This window comes from Heptranchias perlo, chromosome 35 (genome assembly GCF_035084215.1).
Source record: "Heptranchias perlo isolate sHepPer1 chromosome 35, sHepPer1.hap1, whole genome shotgun sequence".
Classification (NCBI taxonomy): domain Eukaryota; kingdom Metazoa; phylum Chordata; class Chondrichthyes; order Hexanchiformes; family Hexanchidae; genus Heptranchias; species Heptranchias perlo.
Window position 1 is genome coordinate 26,980,629 of NC_090359.1, and position 18,496 is coordinate 26,999,124.

General features: G+C 50.9%; 1 protein-coding gene across 14 annotated transcripts in view; it reads right to left on the reverse strand.

The window, feature by feature from the left end:
• slc16a13 (solute carrier family 16 member 13) overlaps positions 1-18,496 on the reverse strand; it is a 32,619-nt gene that overhangs the window by 9,453 nt on the left and 4,670 nt on the right. Inside the window, exons 1-5 of one of the 14 annotated variants that reach the window (XM_067972257.1) lie at positions 15,468-15,602; positions 11,936-11,984; positions 6,841-6,931; positions 4,832-5,052; positions 4,203-4,346 (exon numbers count right to left, since the gene is read on the reverse strand). In XM_067972257.1, the coding sequence (XP_067828358.1) occupies positions 4,203-4,346; positions 4,832-5,036 (349 nt within the window). In that variant the 5' untranslated portion in view covers positions 5,037-5,052; positions 6,841-6,931; positions 11,936-11,984; positions 15,468-15,602. Of the gene's footprint in view, positions 1-4,202; positions 4,347-4,831; positions 5,056-6,840; positions 7,458-11,935; positions 11,985-14,952; positions 15,244-15,467; positions 15,603-18,496 lie in introns of those variants that run through there. The other 13 variants (XM_067972254.1, XM_067972255.1, XM_067972250.1 and 10 more) reach the window with 13 other exon arrangements.

Consider the following 18,496-nt stretch of genomic DNA (forward strand, 5'->3'; position numbering starts at 1 on the left):
TAGAAAGTACCCCGTTCTATCCTTTTTTGATCCAAAGTGGATGACCTCACATTTGTCTACATTGAATTCCATTTGCCACAGTTTTGCCCATTCACCTAATCTATCAATATCGCTTTGTAATTTTATGTTTTCATCTACACTGCTTACAATGCCACCAATCTTTGTGTCATCGGCAAACTTAGATATGAGACTTTCTATGCCTTCATCTAAGTCGTTAATAAATATTGTGAATAATTGAGGCCCCAAGACAGATCCCTGCGGGACTCCACTAGTCACACCCTGCCAATGTGAGTACCTACCCATTATCCCTACTCTCTGTCGCCTTTCGCTCAGCCAACTTCATAACCAAGTCCGTACTTTTCCCTCGATTCCATGGGCTTCTATCTTAGCTAACAGTCTGTTATGTGGGACCTTATCAAATGCCTTCTGGAAGTCCATATAAATAACATCCATTGACATTTCCCTGTCCACTACTTTAGTCACCTCTTCAAAAAATTCAATCAGGTTTGTCAGGCACGACCTACCTTTCACAAATCCATGCTGGTTCTCTCTGATTAACTGAAAATTCTCGAGGTGTTCAGTCACCCTATCCTTAATTATAGACTCCAGCATTTTCCCCAGAACAGATGTTAGGCTAACTGGTCTATAATTCTCTGGTTTCCTTCTCTCTCCCTTCTTAAAAAGCAGAATGACATGTGCAATTTTCCAATCCAGAGGGACAGTTCCTGAATCTAGAGAACTTTGAAAGATTATATTTAGGGCATCTGCAATGTGCTCACCTACTTCCTTTAAAACCCTGGGATGGAAACCATCTGATCCTGGGGATTTGTCACTCTTTAGTGCTATTATTTTCTTCATTACTGTTGCTTTACTTATATTAATTTTATCGAGTCCCTGTCCCCGATTCAATATTAGTTTTCTTGGGATTTCCACATGCTATCCTCTTTCTCTACTGTAAATACTGATGCAAAGTAATAGTTCAACATGTCCGCCATTTCCCCATTGTCAATGACAATATCCCCACTTTCAGAAGGGATACGGGATACTTTCCTTTATTAGCCGAAGCATAGAATGATCTTCCAAAATTCGCTAGATTCTAGAATGGTTCCAGTGGATTGGATGATAGCAAACATAACCCCGCTATTCAAGAAAGGCGGGAGAGAAAACAGGGAACTACAGGCTAGTTAGCCTGACATCAGTCGTCAGGAAAATGCTGGAATCCATTATTAAGGAAATGGTAACAGGGGACTTAGAAAATCATAATATGGTTTTACGAAAGGAAACTTGTGTTTGACAAATTTATTAGAGTTTTTTGAGGATGTAACTAGCAGGGTAGATAAAGGGGAACCAGTGGATGTAGTATATTTGGATTTTCAAAAGGCATTCGATAAGGTGGCACAAAAAAGGCTGTTACACAAGAAAAGGGCTCATGGGGTTGGGGGTAACATATTAGCATGGATAGAGGATTAGTTAACGGACTGAAAAGAGAGTAGGGATAAACGGGTCATTTTCAGGTTGGCAGGCTGTAACTAGTGGGGTACCGCAAGGATCAGTGCTTGGGCCTCGGCTATTTACAATCTATTTAATGACTTGGATGAAGGAATCGAGTGTCATGTATCCAAGTTTGCTGATGATACAAAGCTAGGTGGGAAAGTGAGCTGTGAGGAGGACACAAAGAGTCTGTAAAGGGATATGGACAGGTTAAGTGAGTGGCAAGAAGGTGGCAGATGGAGTATAATGTGGGGAAATGCGAGGTTATTCACTTTGGTAGGAAGAATAGAAAAACAGAATATTTTTTAAATGGTGAGAAACTATTAAATGTTGGTGTTCAGAGATACTTGGGTGACCTGGTACAAGAAACTCAAAAAGTTAGCATGCAGGTACAGCAGGCAATTAGGAAAGCAAATGGCATGTTGGCCTTTATTGCAAAGGGGGTTGGAGTACAAGAGTGAAGAAGTCTTACTACAATTATACAGGGCTTTGGTGAGACCTCACCTGGAGTACTGTGTACAGTTTTGGTCTCCTTATCTATGGAAGGATATACTTGCCTTAGAGGCGGTACAACGAAGGTTCACTAGATTGATTCCTGGGATGAGAGGGTTGTCCTATGAGGAGAGGTTGAGTAGAATGGGCCTATACTCTCTGGAGTTTAGAAGATTGAGAGGTGATCTCATTGAAACATATAAGATTCTGAGGGGGATTGACAGGGTAGATGCTGAGAGGCTGTTTTCCCCTGGCTGGAGAGTATAGAACTAGGGGGCACAGTCGCAGGATAAGGGGTCAGCCATTTAAGACTGAGATGAGGAGGAATTTCTTCACTCAGAGGGTTGTGAATCTTTGGAATTCTCTACCCCACAGGGCTGTGGATGCTGAGTCGTTGAGTATATTCAAGGCTGAGATAGACAGATTTTGGACTCTAGGGGAATCGAGGGATCTGGGTATCAGGCAGGAAAGTGGAGTTGAGATTGAAGATCAGCCATGATCTGATTGAATGGCGGAGCAGGTTCGAGGGGCCATATGGCCTACTCCTGCTCCTATTTCTTATGTTCTTATAAGTGCAGGGAGATTATGCTGGAACTGTATAAAATACTAGCTCTGCCACAGCTTGAGTACTGCATACAGTTCTGGTCACCGCATTACAGGAAAGATAGGATTGCACTAGAAAGCGTACAGAAGAGATTTACGAGGATGTTACCAGGACTGGAGAATTTTAATTATGAGGAAAGATTGGATAGGCTGGGGTTGTTTTCTTTGGAACAGAGGAGGCTGTGGGGAGATTTAATTGAGGTGTATAAAATTATGAGGGGCCTAGATAGAGTGGACAGGAAGGACCTATTTCCATCAGCAGAACAGTCAATAACCAGGGGGCATAAATTTAAAGTAATTGGCAGAAGGATGAGAGGGGAATTGAGGAAAAATCTTTTCACCCAGAGGGTGGTGGGGAGGGGTCTGGAACTCACTGCCTAAAAGGGCGGAAGAGGCAGAAACCCTCATCGCATTTAAAAAATACTTGGATATGCACTTGAAGTACCGTAACCTACAAGGCTACGGACCAAGAGCTGGAAAGTAGGATTAGGCTGGATCGCTCTTTTTCGGCCGGCACAAACACAATGGGCCGAATGGCCTCCTTCTATGCCATAAATTCCTATGATTCTATATTCTTTGATCATCTTAAACACCTCAATTAGATCACCCCTTAATCTTTTATACTCGAGGGAATACAAGCCTAGTCTATGCAACCTGTCCTCATAATTTAATCCTTTTAGCCCCGGTATAATTCTGGTGAATCTGCGCTGCACCCCCTCCAAGGCCAATATATCCATCCTGAGGCGCAGGGCTGAATGCAGTACTAACCAGATCTCTGTACAGCTGTAACATGATTTCCAGCCCACTTGAGATAAAGGCCAACATTCCATTAGCCTTTTAATTATTTTTTATACCTGCCCACTAGCTTTTAGTAATTTCTGGACATCGACCCTTAAATCTCTCTGCTCATCCATAGTTCCTAGCTTCTCGCCATGTAGAAATTACTCTGATCGATCTTTCTTAGGTCCAAAGTGGATGACCTCACACTTTCCCACATTGAACTCCATCTGCCACAGTTTTGCCCACTCACTTAATCTATCAATGTCCCTTTGCAACTTTCTGCTCCCATCTACACTATTTACTGTGCCGCTTAACTTAGTGTCATCAGCAAACTCAGATGTACGGCTCTCTATTCCTTCATCCAAGTCATTTATAAATATAGTGAAAAGCTGTGGTCCCAGTTCAGATCCCTGGGGGACACCACTGGTCACATCCCACCAATTTGAGTACATACCCATTATTCCTACTCTGTCTCCTACCTCCTAACCAATTCCCTATCCAAGCTAATAGGTTGCCTCCAATTCCACACGCTGTCATTTTTATTAACAGTCTCTTATGTGGAACCTTGTCGAGTGCCTTCAGCACAGGCAAGCAGTCTTCTGGGAAAGGGCCAGGGAGATGGGACTGGAGTAGACAGCTCCAGTTGAAGAGCTAGCACCTGCACAATGGGCCGAATGGCCTCCTGTAATTTCTATGAGTCCATATCGTTTTGTGCTTCACTGGGTGGTACCTTTACCCCGGTGGGGGGGGCGCTCAGTGACCTAGTACCTAGCCACACAGCATCTTTTGCCAATCACCCAGTATCTTCTCAGTTCTATGAACAGTTTCCACCTCACCTGAGAGAAGTCCGATAGAGAGGTAGAGATGAGTCAGGTTTGTAGCTAAACATGCAAATATCAGCCCCAAGCTGGCAATGAAACCACCCAACATCACCACAGGCCGAGCTCCAAAATAGTTGCTGAGAGCACTGGCTATGGGACCTGAAGGGGAAAAAAGGCAGTGTTATTTCTCAGGGCTGCATCCAACTGCATATCTCCAGCATCCCTAATGTAGGGTTTGGCTAAGCAATTGCACAGCAAGCAATCCTTACCCTGCTGAATAAACAGAGACACTGTACAGTTACACAGTGAGTGACCCTTACCCTGCTGAATAAACAGAGACACTGTACAGTTACACAGTGAGTGACCCTTACCTTGCTGAATAAACAGAGACACTGTACAGTTACACAGTGACTGACCCTTACCCTGCTGAATAAACAGAGACACTGTACAGTTACACAGTGACTGACCCTTACCCTGCTGAATAAACACAGACCCTGTACAGTTACAGTGAGTGAGTTACCCTGAACAAATGCACACTCTGTTGTTTGTAAAAACAGTGCTCCTGGCCTAAGCTTGCTGCTACAAATCAAATAACAACATCTACCACCCCAGCGTCCTGCATTCACACCATCCTCGCTACTCACTTGAAAACTGCTGCACTGCAACAGCCATCGACGTTATCCAGGACACCGTGCTCGACATTTCGGAGAAGTATTCCACGAACGCCACGAAGAAAACTCCGAACGAGCGGATGACTCCGAACACCAGGGCCGACTGGATAAACGCTGCCAGCACGATCATCCATCCCCAGCCGCCATCGGGGGCCTCGCCAAGAGCTCTGGCCGCCATGAAAGGGAGCTTTCACCTGCTTAAAATAAAACGGGGAATGGGGGGGGGGGGGGGCGGGGAGAAAAGAGGCTGTGACAACTTCATTTTAACAACTTTAAAAGAGAGGGACCCTGAAAAAGAAAAAGACAGACTTGCATTTCTACAGCATGTTTCGCAACCTCAGGATGTCCCAAAGTGCTTTACAGCCAATGAAGTACTTTTGAAGTGTAGTCACTGTTGCAAAGTAGGAAATGCAATAGCCAATTTGCGCACAGCAAGATCCCATAATGTCCCCTCTCCCGAAGGCGCTAATAGCCCGTCCCCTCCCACGTGCACTGCTGCTTGCTGGGGTGTGGGTACCCACCAGGGCAGGGAGATAGTGAGGGTGTACGTGGCTACAGAGCCTACTCACTTTCTGGCAGCTGTGAAAACCTGCACACACTTGCCTCAAACTGCGGCTAGCAGGGAGAGTGGGTGGGAATTGCAAGATCGTCGAGGAAACAAGTTGCTAAGGTGACTCACGAGGCAGCTCCCAGAAAGCAGCAAGTTTGGGGCCGCATCTCCCTGCTCTGCGGGATTGTAGCTGGTCGTGCAGGGGGACCTGAAACCAGCCGTATCACTGTCAGAACAGTGTGTCCTATTTCCATCCAGATAAGCAGCAGACTGAGACTGTTACGTGGGATGGTTGGCACAGATAGAGAAAGCCATGGCACCGGGCCAGCAGAGCAAGCAAAAATTTCTTTCCTTGATAAGGTCACTGTCACGAGAATAAGAATTTAGCAATTTTTCAGTGGTGATGTTTTTACTCTCCCCCTCTCGAAGGCTCTGTTTCCTCTTTGGGTTCCAAAGGCATTACCATCCTCTGCAACCCTTCCAAGTATCCAATCTTCACGCGTGACCCTAGTGTCAGTCGGCTATTCAACTGTGGGCGATATCACAGCCAAGCCGGATCTTCTCCTCACCTGATATCCAAACACTCTCCAGCAGGAGTTGGCGATTGGAGGTAAGGAGCAGGAAATTGGTGGATTTTTCCCTCTCCCTAATGCGAGGGCGTTAAGGACAATTGTAGCCCCCACCCCGCTTCAACTTACCTACAAATCTTCAACAGCACCATAGAATCTTACAGCACAGGAGGCCATTCAACCCATCGAGCCTGTGCCAGATCTTTGAAAGAGCTATCCAATTAGTCCCAAACCCCTGCTTTTTCCCCATAGCCCTGCAAATTTTTCCTTTTCAAGTATTTATCCAATTCCCTTATGAAAGTTATTATTGAATCTGCTTCCACCGCCCTTTCAGGCAGCGCATTCCAGATCACAACAACTCGCTGCGTAAAAAAAAATTCTCCTCATCTCCCCTCTGGTTCTTTTGCCAATTACCAACCCTCCTGCCAGTGGAAACAATTTCTCCCTATCTACTCTATCAAAACCCTTCATAATTCTGAACAGCTTTATTAAATCTCTCCTTAACCTTCTCTGCTCTAAAAGAGCAATCCCAGCTTCTCCAGTCTCTCCACATAACTGAAGTCCCTCACTCCTGGCTTACAGTTTATTTATATTCGACGCATAACGGACAAAGTGATATTAAGACCCTCAGTCCTTGCTTTCAAATCCTTGCCCACTATGGAGGTCTACTCCAGCCGTGCATCACTGCACCCAATCTCCGTTCCTGCGAGGCTGCCTCGCACCTTATTCTCACTCAACCATAAGTAGCCCCTACACCCTTACCCCGCCCAAACCTCCCAGTCTCGTCCCCTCCCTGCATCAAAAAGCACGCGCCACCCCTCTCAAACAAAACCTCCTCTGCCGCCAGGCTTTCGCTCACCCACCTGCCTTTTTCCTGCTTGCCCTCCGTCTCCCACCACTCAGGAGGTTGCTTCCCGACTACTTCCAGTAGGCGAGGAGCTCTACTGAAATGCTCTTGAAGTCAGCCAGGAAGATAAGAAAAAAAAAATCAAGCATTAGCAGATAGAGAGAAAGAAACTGCGAGCTTCAAAAACGTGAAGTGCAAATCTAATAAAGCCCAAGAACATTACTGAAGGATATTCTAGAGGGCAGGGAAATTCCAATGAGAGGAAGGAGTGGGACTTGTGGTGGGTTTCTTGGCTATGTTTGGGGAGAAATGGTATGTGAAACAACAACCGGTTAAATTTCACTTCCTCTGGATGTTTCTCTTTAGCTACTTTGATCGATTTGTTAAGAGCGAGAGAGAGAGAAAGAGTGTGAGCGAGAGAGAAAGAGTGTGAGCGAGAGAGAGAGAAAGAGTGTGAGCGAGAGAGAGAGAAAGAGTGTGAGCGAGAGAGAGAGAAAGAGTGTGAGCGAGAGAGAGAGAGAGAGAGAGTGTGAGCGAGAGAGAGTGCGAGCGAGAGAGTGTGCGAGCGAGAGTGTGTGCGAGCGAGAGTGTGTGCGAGCGAGAGTGTGTGCGAGCGAGCGAGAGAGTGTGCGAGCGAGCGAGAGAGTGTGCGAGCGAGCGAGAGAGTGTGCGAGCGAGAGAGCAAAAAAAAGAGGAACTCAAGTGTCGGCACCATCATTTGAAAAGCACTAAAAATGTAATTTTGAAAAGCCACCTGTATTTTGTTTCCTGTCCAGGCAGTCATTCATCTCACTCCTGAGTTTTTTCTGCCCCTGCTTTCTTTTAGCTGTTAGTTTCCAATTTCCCCCTTTTAAATCCTCTGCCTTTAATTTTAAAAATTCTCAGGTTACAGTCTGACACATGCAGACCCCCCTCACCGTGCTCAAAGGTCGCTGGCCCAAATTACTGAGAAAAGAAAACCCACACAGGGCTATGAGCCGGGGTAGAGGTTGGGACTAATTCGATAGCTGTTTCAAAGAGCCATCACAGACGTTACGGGCCGAATGGCCTCCTTTTCAGGTAATTGGCAAAAGAGCCAGAAGCGAGATGAGCAGAATTTTTTTTACGGAGCAAGTTGTGATGATCTGGAATGCGCTGCCTGAAAGGGCGGTGGAAGCAGATTCAATAATAACTTGCAAACGGGAACTGGATAAATACGTGAAGGGGGAAAATTTGCAGGGCTATTGAGACAGAGCAGGGGAGTGGGACAAATTAGAAAGCTCTTTCAAAGAGCCGGCACAGGCACGATGGGCCGAATGGCCTCCTTCTGGGCAGTAAGATTCTATGATTCTAGGTGGTGTTACCGTGTACACTCTCTCCTCACAGGTATACATCCCACTTACCTAAAGTCAGAGAACAAGCTTGGCAGAACTAAGGCTTAAGGATCCTCAAATTGAGTGCAGGGTCCTGGAGTTAACTGGTTAAAACTTCATTGGGAAGCTTCCTGCTGCTTGTCCAGCCAGGTATGCTCTACCCATCAGTCCACTCATCTGCAGGACAAGCAGAAAGACCTCCAGCCACCTACCCCCCACCCCAGTGACAGGTGTACCCCTCCCAAGTCCAGTCATCGAGACAGCCCAGGCTGAGCAGAAGCACTACACACTGGCCTGGTCCAGGTTGTCCCATATCTTCTCCAAGACCACCTACTTCCACCTCCATAATATCGTCTGTCTCCGCCCCTGCCTCAGCCCATCCGCTGCTGAAACCCTCATCCATGCCTTTGTTACATTCAGACTCGACTATTCCAATGCTCTTCCGGCCGGCCTCCCACCTTCCACCCTCCGTAAACTTGAGCTCATCCAAAACTCTGCTGCGCATACCCTAACTCGCACCGAGTCCCGTTCACCCATCACCCCCTGTGCTCACTGACCTACATCGGCTCCCGATCCGGCAACGCCTCAATTTTAAAATTCTCATCCTCGTGTTCAAATCCCTCCACGGCCCTCGTCCCCCTCCCTATCTCTGTAACCTCCTCCTGCCCTCCAATTCTGGCCTCTCGGGCATCCCTGATTTTCATCGCTCCACCGTTGGCGGCCGTGCATTCAGCTGCCTGGGCCCTGAGCTCTGGAATTCCCTCCCTAACCCTCTCTCGCCTCCTACCACTTTGACCAAGCTTTTGGTTTGATAATCGCTCCTGTGAAGCGCCTTGGGACGTTTTACTACGTTAAAGACGCTGTATAAATGCAAGTTGCAGTTGTTATTCTTGTTGTCCAAATCTGCCATCAATGAGCAGCTAACTTGTCCTCGAAAGCAGAAAAAACACTTTCCCCTTTCCCACTACGATTTCAACTGAGAGTTACTGCATCCCACTGACTGAACAGGAACTTAAAGGGAAATGTTGTCTTCTGGCCTGAATATAAATTCAACAGGAAAAACATACAATTAATGGAACACAGTAAATACAAGGATGAATTTAAAATAACCACCGTGACAGTGGAAATAAAAACAGGAAATTCTGGAAATACCTGCAGCACCTGGGCAGTTCTGACCAAGGGCCTACACCTGACACATTAAAGCTGTCTGCTCGCTCTCCCGATGTTGCCAGGCCCACGGCATATTTCCGGCACTTTCTGCGGAGGTGATGGGGAGCGGGGTGGTAGAACTACAAGCCAGTTGTATAGACCGAAGAAGCAGGAAGTGTGAGGGCGAGATGGGTGGAAGTCTTATTTACACAGAGGGAGCCTGACGTGCGAGGCGGCATTCTGGAGCAGCTAATTCACCGACTCCTTGCAGGCTTCCGTCGGGAGCATTCTCACCGCAACACGATCACAGCAGAAAGGAGGCAATGCAAGTCATTCCAGCAGGCAACCGACAGGTTTGGGCACCCCGGGGCCAGATCGGCTGCAAAGGGGTCGGAGAGGAATATTTTGGATGGAATTCCTAAATTGGCTCCCCATGTTTGTGCCCCCTCTCAGGGAGGGGGGGGAAGAAAGGAGAGCACATGGAGGATGAGAACCGACAAAAAAAACAATATAGGGTATGGGCCTCTTTTCTCGTCCTTGTTTAGTTAACACAACATACGATAATATCCTGATTAAATAAACGTACCGTAGGATCTGAAATGTGCCCAGCTCACTCTTAGCCGTAGGAACATTCAGCCCATCCCCACTGTGACACGGTCCAACAACCAACTCTCCACCCCCCACCCTCCCCCTCCCAACCTCGATAAGGTTGCCAATCCTCCAGGATTGTCCTGGAGTCTCCAGGAATTAGAAAGAACTCCCATTTCTCCAGCGCCTTTCACCACCCCAGGACGTCCCAAAGCGCTTTCCAGCCAATAAAATACTTTTGAAGTGTAGTCCCTGTTGTAATGTAGGAAACGCTGCAGCCAATTTGCACACAGCAAGATCCCACAAACAGCAATGTGATAATGACCAGATAATTTGTTTTTTTTTTAAGTGATGTTGGATGAGGGATAAATATTGGCCAGGACACCGGGAAGAATTCCCCTGCACCGTCAAAATAGTGGCCACAGGATCTTTTACGCCCACCTGAGGGGGCAGACAGGGCCTCGGTTTAACGTCTCATCTGAAAGCCTGCACTTCCGACAGCGCAGCACTCCCTGTACTGCATTGGGAGCGTTGGCCTGAATTTTGTGCTAAAGTCTCTGGAGTGGGACTTAACCCACGAACTTCTGACTCAGATGCGAGAGAGTGCGCTGCCCACTGAGCCAAGGCTGACACCACATTCAATTAAAGATTAATTTCCAGGACCCTGCTGTGTGCAACCAGCGAGTAAAATCATCGGGGCATTAAAACCATTTTTTACATTTTCTTTGAACAGTTTTGTTTAATAGTTATTAAAATATCGGAGGTGGGGGGGTGGGGAGCTGTTTTATTCATCCAATCGGGTAATGTAGAGACTGCTCGCTTCCCAATTGGCTGCGGGAAAGCAGTGCGCTGTGAGGATGGATTTGTCGGGCGACCAATGGTGGCACTGTAGGGGCGGGGCAGTTCGAGGCAGAAGGTCATGTGATCAAACCTCCAGGAATACGAGTTGCCAACCCTAACCCCACAGAACAAACATTGGTTAAACACACGGGACCAACCGCCAGGCTGTATCTGCCCATCTTCCACAGGGAGTGTGGGACATGTACCCCAGGGATTGGGACTGTACCCCACTCTCGCCTCTGAGTCAGAAGGTTGAGGGTTCAAGTCCCACTCCAGAGACTTGAGGACATAATCCAGGCAGACATTCCCAGTGCCGGTACTGAGGGAGAGCTGCACTGACGGAGGGGCCGTTTTTCGGATGAGACTTTAAACCGAGGCCCTGTCTGCCCTCGCAGGTGGACGTAAAAGATCCCCCGGCACTATTTGAAGAGCAGGGGAGTTCTCCCCAGTGTCCTGGACTAACATTTATCCAAGGGAGAGTCATGGGCCTTGGAAATGTAGCCCAGGGAGAGTCAGGGCCCTTGGAACGGTAGCCCAGGGAGAGTCAGGGCCCTTGGAACGGTAGCCCAGGGAGAGTCAGGGCCCTTGGAACGGTAGCCCAGGGAGAGTCAGGGCCCTTGGAACGGTAGCCCAGGGAGAGTCGGGGCCCTTGGAACGGTAGCCCAGGGAGAGTCGGGGCCCTTGGAACGGTAGCCCAGGGAGAGTCAGGGCCCTTGGAACGGTAGCCCAGGGAGAGTCAGGGCCCTTGGAACGGTAGCCCAGGGAGAGTCAGGGCCCTTGGAACGGTAGCCCAGGGAGAGTCGGGGCCCTTGGAACGGTAGCCCAGGGAGAGTCGGGGCCCTTGGAACGGTAGCCCAGGGAGAGTCAGGGCCCTTGGAACGGTAGCCCAGGGAGAGTCAGGGCCCTTGGAACGGTAGCCCAGGGAGAGTCAGGGCCCTTGGAACGGTAGCCCAGGGAGAGTCAGGGCCCTTGGAACGGTAGCCCAGGGAGAGTCGGGGCCCTTGGAACGGTAGCCCAGGGAGAGACAGGGCCCTTGGAACGGTAGCCCAGGGAGAGTCAGGGCCCTTGGAACGGTAGCCCAGGGAGAGACAGGGCCCTTGGAACGGTAGCCCATGGAGAGGCTCCGTTGCACTAGGCTGATTATTTACACTCACCTCCCTCCCACCCTATCGCCTTCCTTACCTCATCAGCGCTGATGGGACGTCTCCATGGCGATCCCCACACTCACCCCCTGTGAAAGAAACTGACATGAGAAAGAAAAACTGCTGAATGGTACTTTACAGATAAGGGAGCGGGGGAACATCCCCCACAGGTGAGGGGACCGGGGGAACGTCCCCCACAGGTGAGGGGACCGGGGGAACGTCCCCCACAGGTGAGGGGACCGGGGGAACGTCCCCCACAGGTGAGGGGACCGGGGGAACGTCCCCCACAGGTGAGGGGACCGGGGGAACGTCCCCCACAGGTGAGGGGACCGGGGGAACGTCCCCCACAGGTGAGGGGAACGGGGGAAGGTCCCCCACAGGTGAGGGGAACGGGGGAACGTCCCCCACAGGTGAGGGGACCGGGGGAACGTCCCCCACAGGTGAGGGGACCGGGGGAACGTCCCCCACAGGTGAGGGGACCGGGGGAACGTCCCCCACAGGTGAGGGGACCGGGGGAACGTCCCCCACAGGTGAGGGGACCGGGGGAACGTCCCCCACAGGTGAGGGGACCGGGGGAACGTCCCCCACAGGTGAGGGGACCGGGGGAACGTCCCCCACAGGTGAGGGGAGCGGGGGAACGTCCCCCACAGGTGAGGGGAGCGGGGGAACGTCCCCCACACGTGAGGGGAGCGGGGGAACGTCCCCCACAGGTGAGGGGACCGGGGGAACGTCCCCCACAGGTGAGGGGACCGGGGGAACGTCCCCCACAGGTGAGGGGACCGGGGGAACGTCCCCCACAGGTGAGGGGACCGGGGGAACGTCCCCCACAGGTGAGGGGACCGGGGGAACGTCCCCCACAGGTGAGGGGACCGGGGGAACGTCCCCCACAGGTGAGGGGACCGGGGGAATGTCCCCCACAGGTGAGGGGACTGTAATGCCCACCCAGCCAGCAGACTGAGCCCTGCTCTGCAGCTGGTTTAGTTACAGGCCACACCGCTTCTTACAGTTGAGGAACATGCACAGCGTTTAGACGGATAAATCCTCCGACATTTCACTCTTCAACCATCCACTACTCTAACTCCTACTCCCGCACAGACCGAGCCCAGTCTCTGATCTCTCTGGATGAGAAAGGCCCTCGGGCTAGAGTTTACCTCTCTCTTTCTTTCTCACCCCTCCTCAGACTATGAACCTGCTGCCTACAATAACTGTGTTAAACTTCAGGCTGAATTATTGCAGATACGGCCACCTTGCCAAGGGACCGTCTCCAAAGTTCTCGCCCTTCAGCATTAAGAAATATTTCTATCTCCTTCTTGAATACATCTAATGACTTGGCCTCCACTGCCTTCTGTGGTAGAGAATTCCACAGGTTCACCACCCTCTGAGTGAAGAAATTTCTCCTCATCGGTTCTAAATGGCATACCCCGTATCCTGAGACTGTGACCCCTGGTTCTGGACTCCCCAGCCATCAGGAATATCCTCCCTGCATCTAGTCTGTCGAGTCCTGTTAGAACTTTATATGTTTCGATGAGATCACCTCTCATTCTTCTAAACTCTAGTGAATATAGGCCTAGTCGACCCAAACTCTCCTCATACGTCAGTCCTGCCATCCCAGGAATCAGTCTGGTAAACCTTCGTTGCACTCCCTCCATGGCAAGGACATCCTTCCTCAGATAAGGAGACCAAAACTGCACACAATACTCCAGATGTGGACACACCAAGACCCTGTATAACCGCAGTAAGACATCCCTGCTCCTATACTCAAATCCTCTTGCAATGAAGGCCAACATACCATTCGCCTTCCTAACTGCTTGCTGCACCTAAATGCTCGCTTTAAGCGACTGGTGTATAAGGACACCCAGGTCTCGTTGCACCTCCCCTTTTCCCAAACTTCCTAATTGTTTGCTGTTCCTGCATGTTAACTTTCTGTGTTTCTTGTACAAGGACATTCAAATCCCTCTGAAAACCTTCACTACCCTACCCAGGAGTCCATTCCATCCCTGAACAATTTCCTGGTATCAGTCCTAAATTTGCTCTTTTACTAATTCCAATCTGTACCCTCTTGTCCTACAGTTTAATTTGAAGTGGTATTCTAATTATAAGTTCTCTCTACCATTCACTATCGTGTCTCTCTCCGGAGAGTACTACTTCCTCTGACTTGTATTCCAATGTTTGACTGTATAGTTTGTTCTCCTAGAGCACAGGAGGTTAAGAACGAAACACTTGCATTTATATGGAGCCTTTCACATCCCAAAGCGCTTTACAGCCAATTAAGTACTTTTTTTTTTGAAGTGTAGTCACTGTTGAAATGTAGGAAACGCCGCAGCCAATTTGTGCACAGCAAGATCCCACAAACAGCACCGAAATAACAGCCAGATCATCTGTTTTCATGATATTGGTTGAGAAATATTGGCCGAGAAATATTGGCCAGGACACTGGGGAGAACTCCCCTGTTCTTCTTCGAAATAATGCTATGGGATCTTTTACGTCCACGGAGATGGGGGCCTCGGTTTAATGTCTCATCCAAAGGACGGCACCTCCGACAGTGCAGCACTCCCTCAGTACTGGCACTGGGATTGTCAGCCTGGATTACGGGCTCAAGTCTCTGGAGTGGGACTCGAACCCACGGCCTTCTGACTCCGAGGCGAGAGTGCGCCGCACTGAGCCACGGCTGACACCTTTTAATCTTTTTGCATGACCTCACTCCTTGCTCATCACCCACACATTTCACCTCTCATTAGCTTTTCAAAACACTCTTTTGTGGTCAGTGAATCCATTAACCCCTCTCTGTGTCAGGGCTCATCAGTCCTGACTCTCGCCTTCTTCCCTCCCTCCACTTTGACCTATTAAGTCCCACTAAGGGGCTTCCAGATAAACCACCCGGGGAGGGGGAGTGAAGCTTGTTAATCACGAGGCACCAGACTGTGGGACAGCTGATAAACCAAGGCGAGTATTGTTACATGTTGCTTTTTGCCAGCCAGGATTACGGAACCTGACACAAGAACCAGCACAATCTATTCTGTTAAATCTCCCACACGCAGTGGAACGCAAAAGCCTAACCTCAGTGCTCGTTTCTGGCAGAACTGCTGGCCCGTGGGGAGTCAGCTTTCCCCGTTGGGAGAGACTCACTCTGATTCTACGGACAGCTGGTTCGATCGGAGCTAGGCGGGCCGATCCCGGAACTCAGAACTCTTGGCCAAAGCTTTAAGACTCCGGCAGCGATGCACCCCTCGGTCGAATACTCCGCTTGACACCGGCTGCAAGCTGAAGAACGGGGCCACTTGGGCGAGGCGGCTGTGGAACACGCACCACAGGGTGCGGAGGGGTTCGGGTGGGGGGGGGGCGGAGTCAGGGTCATCTGCTCTTCTCAATTATGGCCAATTTTGCGCTGTCACACTGTGCTTTTTATAATCACTCTTGGAAGAGCATCAGTGGAAAAAAAAAGCCAACGCTGTCAATGATTGCACACTGCCCTCCTGTTCAAAACTCTATCAGTCAGTCAATCATTATCCAACTTCATTTCTCTAGGTTCAGTTCAGAGAGTCCATCTCCATTTTATTTTTGCCCCAACTCACTCCTCGCTTTCTTTCCTAATTTTTTCGCTCCCCTCCAGTCGTGGCTCAGAGACGTCAGCCGGGGCTCAGTGGGGAGCTCTCTCTCTCTCGCCTCCGAGTCAGAAGGTCGTGGGTTCAAGTCCCCACTCCAGAGACTTCAGCACAAAATCCAGGCCAACACTCGGAATTGTGGGAGGTGCCGTCTCTCGGATGAGACATTAAACCGAGGCTCCGTCTGCCCCTCTCGGGGACATAAAACATCCCACGGCCACTATTTTGAAGGAGAGCAGGGGAGTTCTCCCTGGTGTCCTGGGGCCAATATTTATCACTCAACCAACATCACTAAAACAGATTATCTGGTCATTATCACATTGCTGTTTGTGGGATTTTGCTGTGTGCAAATCGGCTGCTGAGTTTCCTACATTACAACAGTGACTACCCTTTAAAAGGCTGTAAAGCTCTTTGGGACATCCAGAGGATGTGAAAGGTGCTGTATAAATGCAAGTCTGTCTTTCTTTCCAGTCATCGATTCTCACTGGGCTGCAGGTTCCACTGTTGTTCCCCAGCAGCCTCACTTCATGTCCACGGACGGGCGACGAGTGCCAGGCTATTTAACCACAGAAGTGTGCTGACTGATCATTCCCACCACACTCACACACCCACTTTCCAGCAGGAGTCACTGGATAGTCAGCAGATGCAGGAACCCTGGCTCATTCCTCCCCTCCCTAACTGAGGTGCACTGGGGTGAATCGTAGCCCCAATTGCGACTCGGGCTGAGTCAGCTAAATCCTGTCCCCCTCAACCATCCACGCATCCCCTTGAGCTCTGATTCTCCGCACTCCCTCCCCTTCCCAGTCCCCTTTTAACCCTCCCCTCAACCCCCAAATCTCCTCCCGACCACCCCTAATATCCCCCACCCCCATTTCCCGCATATCATCCCCATTCCCCACACCCCCAGTCCCTGCAACGTCCCAAACCCCTCCCCCATACCGCCAATCCCTTTCCCCACACCCCTCAATCCCAGCACCCCACCCTTCCCATCACCGACCCTCAAACACATTCCCCCACACCCTCCCAATCCCAAACCCCATTCCCTGTGCACACATCCCCCCCCACCCCAAGCCCTATTCCTCGCGACAGCCTCCCCGGACCCCCATCCCCCCCAGCCCCCTTCCCAAACCCCATCCCTCCGAGCTCCCTTCCCGGACCCCATTCCCCGCAGCCACCATTCTCCGAACCCCATTCGCCACAGCCCACTTTCCCGAAAACCACTCCCCCCAGCCCCCCTTCCCGAACATCATTCCTCCCAGCCCCCTTTCCCGGACGTCATTCCCCCTTCCCGAACCCCATCTTCCCCCCCAGCCCCCTTCCCGAACCCCATCCCTCCCAGCCCCCTTCCCGAACCCCATCCCTCCCAGCCCCCTTCCCGAACCCCATTCCCCGCAGCCCCCCATTCCCGAACTCTATTCCCCTCCTTATTTGCCCACCAACTCTCCCGATCCGCCCTCACCTCTCCCCCTCCCTCATTCTCGCCCCCCCTCTCTCCCCCACCCTCCCTATCCCTCCTCTCCCTCTCTCTCCCCCATCCCCCTCCTCTCTCTCTCTCTCCCATCCCCCCCTCTCTCTCTCTCTCCCATCCCTCCTCTCTCTCTCTCCCCATCCCTCCTCTCTCTCTCTCTCCCCATCCCTCCTCTCTCTCTCTCCCCCCATCCTCCTCTCTCTCTCTCTCCCCCCATCCCTCCTCTCTCTCTCTCTCTCTCCCCCCATCCCTCCTCTCTCTCTCTCTCTCTCTCCCCCATCCCTCCCTCCTCCCTCTATCTCTCTCTCTCTCCCCCATCCCTCCTCTCTTTCTCTCTCTTCCCCCATCCCTTCACACTCTCTCTCTCTCTCTCTCTCTCTCTCCCCCCCATCCCTCCTCTCTCTCTCTCCCTCCCCCATCCCTTCACTCACTCACTCACTCTCTCTCTCTCTCTCTCTCCCATCCCTCCTCTCTCTCTCTCGCTCTCCCCCCCATCCCTCCTCTCTCTCCCCCATCCCTTCTCTCTCTCTCTCTCTCTCCCCCCATCCCTCCTCTCTCTCTCTCTCCCCCCATCCCTCCTCTCTCTCTCTCTCTCCCCCCATCCCTCCTCTCTCTCTCTCTCTCTCTCTCCCCCACCCCCCCATCCCTCCTCTCTCTCTCTCCCCCACCCCCCATCCCTCCTCTCTCTCCCCCCCCATCCCTCCTCTCTCTCCCCCCCCATCCCTCCTCTCTCTCTCACACCCCCCATCCCTCCTCTCTCTCTCCCCCATTCCTCCTCTCTCTCTACCCCCATCCCTCCTCTCCCTCTCTACCCCCATCCCTCCTCTCCCTCTCTCTCTACCCCCATCCCTCCTCTCCCTCTCTCTCTACCCCCATCCCTCCTCTCCCTCTCTCTCTCTCTCTCTCTCTCCCCATCCCATCCCATCCCTCCTCTCTCTCTCTCTCTCTCTCCCCATCCCATCCCATCCTTCCTCTCTCTCTCTCCATCCATCCCTTCTCTCCCTCTCCCTCTCTCCATCCATCCCTTGTCTCTCTCTCTCTCTCTCCATCCATCCCTTGTCTCTCTCTCTCTCTCTCCATCCATCCCTTCTCTCTCTCTCTCTCTATCCATCCCTTCTCTCTCTCTCTCTCTCCATCCCTTCTCTCTCTCTCTATCCATCCCTTCTCTCTCTCTCTATCCATCCCTTCTCTCTCTCTCTATCCATCCCTTCTCTCTCTCTCTATCTATCCATCCCTTCTCTCTCTCTCTGTCTGTCTCTATCCATCCCTTCTCTCTCTCTCTGTCTGTCTCTATCCATCCCTTCTCTCTCTCTCTCTATCCATCCCTTCGCTCTCTCTCTATCCATCCCTTCTCTCTCTCTCTCTCTCTCTATCCATCCCTTCTCTCTCTCTCTCCATCCATCCCTTCTCTCTCTCTCTCCATCCATCCCTTCTCTCTATCTATCTATCCCTTCTCTCTCTCTCTCTATCTATCTATCTATCCATCCCTTGTCTCTCTCTCTCTCTCCCTCCCCCACTCTCTCTCCCCTCA